The 8,480-nt window shown below is 36.7% G+C and overlaps 1 protein-coding gene across 1 annotated transcript; it reads left to right on the top strand.

Moving 5' to 3' along the window:
• Positions 1–7,124: 7,124 nt before the first annotated feature.
• LOC119043574 (olfactory receptor 5B3-like) lies at positions 7,125–8,063 on the top strand. The gene has a single exon (XM_037137606.2). The coding sequence runs from the start codon at positions 7,125–7,127 to the stop codon at positions 8,061–8,063; it is 939 nt and encodes a 312-aa protein (XP_036993501.2).
• The last annotated feature ends 417 nt before the right edge of the window (positions 8,064–8,480 follow it).

The raw sequence follows: 8,480 nt of genomic DNA, 5'->3' as shown, positions 1-8,480 counted from the left end.
TAGAGGTTTATGGTGGAACATATGGTTTCACTTTACATTGAACATTCAATTCTTCTGTCAGTGCGTGAACTGACAGCTGTTGGAGCAAAATGTTTTGGAAAAATATTTTCTGTCATGTATTTGCCTTTGCATCTTTTATAAAAATTAGTTGATTATATATCTATGAGTCATTTCTGCATGCTATAACCTGTTCCACTTATTTGTGGGTCCATCTTTTTTCTAATGCTACACTGTCTTCATCAATATATGTTATTGTTAGTTGTGAAATGAAATAACTTTAATACTCATACTTTGTTTTTATTTTTCACAATGATTTTGCTTATTAATTTTGGAATTACATATGAATTTATAATCAGCATGTCAATATTTATACTCAGAAAAGCCTTACATGGGTTTCAACTGTGATCCCATGGAGTCTATAAAGCAGCCAACCGTAACTTTATAAATCCATGAATGTGGTATATCTTTACACTCATTTATCTAAAATTTTATTCTTCTGTAGGCTATAATTTTTCATCACTTTTAAGACAAATATGTTAAATATACTCAAAGAACTAAACAAAATCTTGGATAAGAACTAAAGGAAACCAGGAAAATGTGGTATCAAAACATAGAGAGTATTAAGACAAAAACTATAAGAAGTAACCAGATACAAACTCTAGAGCAGAACCAAGAAGACATACAGTAGACATCAGGAAGATGCAGATTTCCTGGTTTTAAATATTAATATCTTTTGTACTTTTCAAAGAAACTTAAAATTCATTATCAGGTTAGGATACAATAACAATCTATGGGGTATATGGAGAGGGCTTTTTTAATCTTGTGAATTCAGGAAATCAAGGATGTAAAAAGAAGGAAATCTTACCTCTTGTGACAACATGAGTGGACCTGGAGAATATTAGACTAATTGAAATACACCAGTCAGAGAAAGACAAATACCACATGATCACACTTATGTGTGGGATCCAATGAACAAAATAAACTGATTTACAAAACACGAATGGGCATGGATAAATGGAACAGACTAACAACTGTCCGAGAAGAGAGGGAGGAGAAGGGATTAAATAAAGGGATGAGAAAGAAAATAAAGGGATGAGCCAAAGAACATATATGACAAGGTTTTTCCAGCCATGTAATATGAAAAATAAACATTTATTGAAAAATATAAAATACAAGAAATATTGTACATAGAACAATGATTCCTCAGTCCCCTTCCAAGTAGGCACCATGGGACCTTCCAACAATTGCCAGCATCTGCCCTTGTTATCCTGTATCTCACTGACAGTCTAATGTTCTTCCCTTTTAGAGGTAATGCTAGTTTTGGCAAGAGCCAGAAGTCACAGGTTGCCAAATTTGGTCTGTAGAAGGGCTGAGTCACCTGGGTCATTTCATGTTTCACAAAAAACTCTGCATGAGACATGTTGCATAGTGGGTGTATTGTCATGATGAAGCTGCCAATAAGCAGTTACCCAGAGCTATAGCCTTCTGAGTCTTCCAAATAGGTTTCATGGAAGAATGTTAAAGTTTAAGGAATATTTGATATAGATTTGTTGCTCTACTGGCCCAGTCATTTTGAATGTGATGGCCACAGAGTACACAAGTTTACTCAAAGGCATCTACTGCCTCCACTGACTAGCACAGTGAAGTCATCATTGTTCATACATGCACATTCCAGTCCACTCTCCTTGGCTGCCAGGTTACATCGATTTCACTCAAACCATTCTCATTATATTAACAATGACTGCACTTTTCATGCACAGAACTCCTATGCATAACCTGTGGAAGAAGACAATGATATGGTGACCATAAGGAGGAAGCTGGGGTTGGAGGCGGGGTGGAAATGGGCAAAGAAGAGAAATATGACATCTGTAACAGTGTCAACAATAAAAATTTAAACAAATTTATTAAAGATAATTTTAGCAGTAGACCTTCTACATACACTGTAAAGAGCTCAATAGGCCTTCTTTCTGGTAAAATAACAGCACCAATTAAAAAAGCATTTTTATAACCCAACAATTTAAAGTTCCTTGAAATGGCCTTAAAGAAAAATAGATAATAGAGAAAAAAAATTCCCAGGAAAGCTACGCAACTTGCTAAGATCTAAGTATATAGCAATCAAGCTATGATCTTCCCCTTTTCTCCTATGCTCTCAGCCGTGTAGTAGAAGTTCTGTTTCAGAGAAATGCATCCAAGGATCATGGCTACTCTCTAAATTCAGGTATCAGTGTAGAGCTGCAGTTCCACCCTATGAGGGGCAGGACACTGACATCTCATCTAACCCACGTTCATCTTATACAAACACTATTCCCATTTGGCAAAACTGAGTGGATAGAGGCTACCAACTTCTATCCAGTTCCCATTCATACTGTTAGACCTTTGCCCAAGGTACAGCAAGCTGAGGATTTTGGGACCCAATGACCAGTGCCTCAACTTCCTGTCCAGAAATTCCTCACTGGAAAAAGTAAGAGTGGTCAAATTTACAGAAGACAAAATAGACTTTAACTCAAAACCATAAGAAAAGACAAAGAAAGACTTATACAATAATAAAAAGGTAAATTCTCCAGCAAGATATAGAGATTATAAGTACATATGCATCAAATATGCCCAAAACATGGAGTAAACAGTTAACACAATTGAAATAACAAATAGTAACACAACAATAGTGGAAGATTTTAATATGCCAGATTTAATAATGACAAACCAGATAGAAGATTGATAAGGGAACACTGAATTTTATTCAATGAAACATGTACTTACCACCTGATCAAGCAATCCAACTTATAGAAATTATCTAAGTGCAATGCAAAAACAACATAAGACAGATATTTAGTAAGTTTTTTCAAAATATCCAGATATTGGAACCTATCCAAATGCCCTATAACTGAGAAATGCAGAAACAATCTGTGATATGTATATAATGGAATACTACTCAATTATAATAAAAAAAGATTTTACTACTAATATTACAAGTAAGGTTATATTCCTAAAAAATTTATTTCTTGGAGTCCTGATCCTCAGTACTTCAAAATGTAACCTTGTTTGGAAAGAAGATTTTTGCTGATTTAATTAGGAAAGATTAAGTCATAACTGAGCAGGCTTATCTTGGAATACAGTATGGGTTATGTACTTTTAAAGAGAAAAATCTGGGAGGTGACATCAGAGGAATGGTGGTGTGAGAGGTCTCCTTGGTCTCTCTCTTTGAAGTTTCAACTTCAATTACTGGAACAGATATAACTGAACAAAGGATTCCTTGCTCAACACACAAACACCATGCTAAGTGAAAGAGGCCAGACAAAAGAGCTATGTAGACTAAAGATGTATTTATAGGCCATCTTGCAAAGACAAAATTATTTGGACATAAAAGTTAGTGGCTGGGACAGTGTGTGGAAGAAGGAGTTGATCACCAAGAGAACTTCAGTGTTTGTTTGATCATGGAACTTTTCTATATGATGACTGTTTGTGATTACATGACCATATACATTTGACCAAACTTGATGATTTATACACTAAAAACCATAGATATTATTGTTGTTTGTAAATTATACTGTAACTAGAAAATAGAAAAAATGAGCACTAACAAGTAATATGAAAACATGTGCACTCTCATCATATCCAGCTCAGTTCCTACAGGTAATTCAATTGCTTCCTTTTTTATTTTTATTTTTTTAAATTGCTTCCTTTTTTAGATGAGAGTTTTATAGAAGTCTCCATGGGAGACATCCCCAAAGACCCACATGTCTCTATGGCTTCTTCTGATTCCCATGAGTTAGCCTCTTAAATTCCAACATGACTCAACAAATATTGTTTTAAAGGGGCCAGACTATGTGCTAAGGTGCCTTGGTTATCATTTACTTATTTGAATGCTAAACATTGTTAGTGCATGTGGGCCTTTCTTATACCCCTGACCTGAGGATTTGCTATAAGCTTGCAATGGTAGCCATGGAAAACATCTCAACATGAATATTGTATTGATTGATTATTAAATAATAACCCCTTTTTGTTTTAAAGAGCTTTCTTAATTTTCTATTTACAAGCAGAGAGGTATATAAGAGAGCTATATAAGAGAGGTAATGTTATTCTTTATTTTAGAATTAAAGAGAAGACAAGGGACTCCTCCAAAGCTCGGTAAGAATTAATGATGCATTCAAGACTTGTGCTCAGTTTTCTGACTTCATGTTGGGGTTTTCTTCCATATTTACTTGTCTTAGAGATCTTGGAATCTTTTCACCACTACCTGATAGAGAACATCACTGAGAGTATATATTTATATGTATTGTTCCATGTCTAGATTTCAGATTTCAGGAGCACTATTCAGGATTGGCTGTCCCTCCCACTGCAGGATCAAGGTAAGCTTCTACATTTCATACACATTTTTAGTGAGAACTCTAATTTATGTGAAATCAATGGGGCAGCTGTACCTACTACGAGTTATTGAGTACATAACCAGTTGTTTTGAACATTGTTTTCTAAAACCATGAATTGAGAGTAGCATTTAAATGTCAAAACTTCAGTAAGAAGTATAGTGATACTTATGGAACATCATTAGGTTGCTTTCCTAAAAAAGATTACCCAAAGAAAAAGGTAACCCTCTTATTGAGTGAATCTTAATTCCCCTTCTTTGCTATATGTTGTACTTTCACTGGAGGTTTAATAAAAGCACAAGAGAGTGGAAAACCTTCCTTTAAACCACAGAAGTTTTGTAATCAAATCAGCATAATCCATTGCACTCTTTTCCCCATAACCTCATCCTTATTACCATATTATGAACACATATACAAATGTTGATGGTGAGTGGCTAAGAGTATAGGCTTTTGATTTGGTCACAGATGACTTTAAATCATGAATTGTGAACTTTCCTTATATTAGCTGTGATAGAATAGAGCTTTACATAGCTTCTCAAGTCCTCAGTTGTCTTAATGGTCAAAGGGGAATTATAGTATCACCTACCTTAGAATATTATTGTGAGAATTAAATGAAAAATTATGTTTACTTAAACACATATGTGTATACATACCTAAATGTAATTAAATATACCTGTAGACTTTATTATTGTTGCAGAACATAATATATTCCACAAGTGGTTATGGTTGTCAGACGTTGACAAACCTAATAACTTTAGGGGCTAGGCTGGACAGTGAAGATATGAAAAAATTAGAACAATGGTGGAGAATAATGACTAGTGCATGATGGGTGTTCTTCTAAACTCACATTGAGTTTAAAATATGAAAAACAGGGACTTCCGCCAAGATGGAGGCATAGGTGGAGACGCCGTGCTTCCTCACACAACCAAGTTTAGAGACAACTAAATAATAGCAACAGAAAACACAGCCAGAACACAGAAAATTGAACTTTTTGGAAGTCTGATAACAACAAATTCTTCAGCCTGACCGGTAAGAGGGGCGAAACCAGCAGCTGGCAGAGCTGGGCTGCACAGGAAAACTCAGTCAGACAGACTCAGGTGCGGAATCCAGGTGCAGGGTTGGACCTGGTGGGCAACTCAGCAAGCAATCGTGGGGAAACAGTGTGGGAGCAGGGCTGTGGTCGTGCATTCGTGTGTGGATAGACAAGCGAGGGAGTAGGTGATTGGACGAGAGCCAGCAGCCCCAGCGGCAAGGATCATGGTTTGATTCCCAGTCAGGGCACATGCCTGGGTTGCAGGCCAGTTCCCAGCGGGGGACACATGAGAGGCAACCACACATTGATATTTCTCTCCCTCTCTCCTTCCCTTCCCCTCTCTAAAAATAAATAAATAAAATATTTAAAAAAATTTAAACATGAATTTCACTACCAAAGCAAACCTGGAAGCTAAAGGCAGCCTGCAAATTAGGAACTTTCAACCCTAAGTTCTGTGATTCTGTTGGGAGGAAAAAGAATGAGTTTAAGAAAAAGGGCTATTTCATGCTAAAACATGGATTTCAAGGAAGAATTAAGCAAAATAATGGCTCATATGAAATTGCTGGAGTAGACAGTACTATGCATGAAGCAAGCATCTGGAGAAACTGGATATACAGAAAATCTCTGTAACCCCAGGATGTGAGAATAGGCAAATGGAAGAGGAAGGCTTTAAGACTTTAAACCCGTTGCACACTTGAAGACCTGCAGGTCACCACCCATTCTTCCTAAACCAACATAAAGACAATCATACATCCTAACAGTAATATTACAGCCAGCACTGATCAGACTGGGCCAAACCCAGTTTTATTGTTTTTTTTTAATATACTACCTTTTTAATTCTCACAATATCAGTATAAATAAGGTAGGTCTTATTACTGTCTTACTTTTTCAGGTGAGAATATAAGGTTCAGGTAAATTAGGTTAGGATTAATGATTCCTAGGTAGCAAATAGTTGTGCTAATACACATTTCAGCCCAGAGTCCAAGCTCTGTATCAGATGTTTTACCTTCTCTTCAGGATTGCATCTCTTGGTTGTGTATGTTCCTACCCTATAAATCTCTCAGTCATGACACTATGAACCCCAAGCACTGAGTTTAAACAAGGGAGATGAGGAGTATCTGTACATTGAGAAGAATTCAATTTGATTTCAATGCAATTAAGACCATCAGATTTAGGAACCACTCAGTGTGGATTCAAGGGTCGGCTTGGATCCAAAGCATGGATTGTCAATTAATACATCTTTGAATATAAAAAATGACTTGGCCTTTTGTGCATCCTAATTTAAATGGTTGTAATAACAAAATAGACATAATATTCTTAAGAGGACATAATGTATATACTGTTAAAATGTCTCAAGTTGTTTCTGACAGGTGAGCAGCATGCAAGCTTTCACTAGGCTTTCAAGAAGTTGATTGAAAGGTACATTCACTCTGGATAAGCCATTCATCCACTTATTTAATTTACTATATCTCAATTTACAAACTGATGAACTTGAAAATTAGGGCAATTTTGCACAAAGATCCTTCAGATTCAACAACATGTGAACAGATACATAACTAATGCTGTTTGTTTTGTTTTAAAGCCCGTATTTTATCTGGAGAATCTTGAAATACAAGTTGTTGCTATAACAAAATAATACATGTTGCATGTACATTTCTCAGTTTAAGTGTCGTCGTTGTTACTGTTTCATTGTGCTCCAGCCACCAAGCATTTCATGATTGTCCTCATTGATGGAGAACAGTACAGAAGTGACTGAGTTCATTCTCCTTGGACTAACCAATGACCCAGAGCTGCAGGTGCCCCTGTTTATCATGTTCACTGTCATCTACCTCATCACATTGATTGGGAATTTGGGAATTGTGGCGTTGATTCTCTTGGACTCTCATCTGCACACTCCCATGTACTTTTTCCTCAGTAACCTGTCTCTGGTGGATTTGTGTTACTCTTCAGCTGTCACTCCTACAGCCATGGCTGGATTTCTTCCAGGACACAAGGTGATCTCCTACAATGCATGTGCTGCTCAGATGTTCTTTTTTGGAGTCTCTGCCACTGTAGAAAATTACCTCTTGGCATCCATGGCCTTTGACCGCTATGTGGCAGTGTGCAAACCCCTGCATTACACCACAACCATGACAACAGATCTGTGTGCATTTTTGATCATAGGTTGCTATTTCTGTGGGTTCCTGAATGCCTCCATCCACATTGGGGACACCTTCAGCCTCAGTTACTGTGAGTCCAATGTGATCTATCACTTTTTCTGTGATGTTCCAGCAGTCATGGTTCTCTCTTGCTCTGATAGACACGTTCGCGAGCTCATGCATGTTTGTATAGCAAGCTTCAACATCTTTTTTGCACTTCTGGTTATCTTGATTTCCTACATATTTATATTTATCACCATCTTGAAGATGCACTCATCTTCAGGGTATCAGAAGGCTCTGACCACATGTGCCTCCCACTTCACTGCAGTCTCCATCTTCTATGGAACTATTATCTTCATGTACTTACAGCCCAGCTCCAGCCATTCCATGGACACAGACAAAATTTCATCTGTGTTCTATACTATGGTCATCCCCATGCTGAATCCTCTGGTCTACAGCCTGAGGAACAAGGAGGTTAAAAGTGCACTCATGAAGGTTGTCTTAGAGGCAAAACTGTTTTTAGGATTATGATTTGAACACTGCGGAATGCACAGTAACCAAGTTTAATTAAGGGCACAGTAAAATTAAAGTTGCAAAGTAGTCTCCTTGCCCATTCCAAAGTATCCTGTCCTAAAAATGAGAAACATTATTCTCAGAAATGTTCCTGAACAGGAAAGCAAAGATGCCTTGGTGTTCATTTGTCAAAAACTTTATTAAGGGTATTTTTTTACTCACTCATCCAACATGAATGTTTTTCTACCAATCAATGCAAATACACATAAAATAAAACCACAAAAAAGACCATGAACAAATTGCACGCATGTTTCCCTGGAGGATACCTATATTTTGAAATAGAAGCCAATAATGTTGTACATTCTGGTTTTGAAAATGCTTTGAAATTGTTAATGCTGATATTTTATGTCCAATTTTGTGATTTAAATGATCTTT

Source organism: Artibeus jamaicensis, unplaced genomic scaffold (genome assembly GCF_021234435.1).
Source record: "Artibeus jamaicensis isolate MK-2021 breed Jamaican fruit bat unplaced genomic scaffold, CSHL_Jam_final scaffold_614, whole genome shotgun sequence".
Classification (NCBI taxonomy): Eukaryota; Metazoa; Chordata; class Mammalia; order Chiroptera; family Phyllostomidae; genus Artibeus; species Artibeus jamaicensis.
The sequence above is the reverse complement of the archived record's forward strand: the minus strand, read 5'-3'. Positions and strand labels throughout refer to the sequence as shown.

Coding starts and splice junctions, on each gene's coding strand:
- LOC119043574 (XM_037137606.2), top strand. CDS start 7,125: ATGGAGAACAGTACAGAAGTGACTGAGTTCATTCTCCTTGGACTAACC.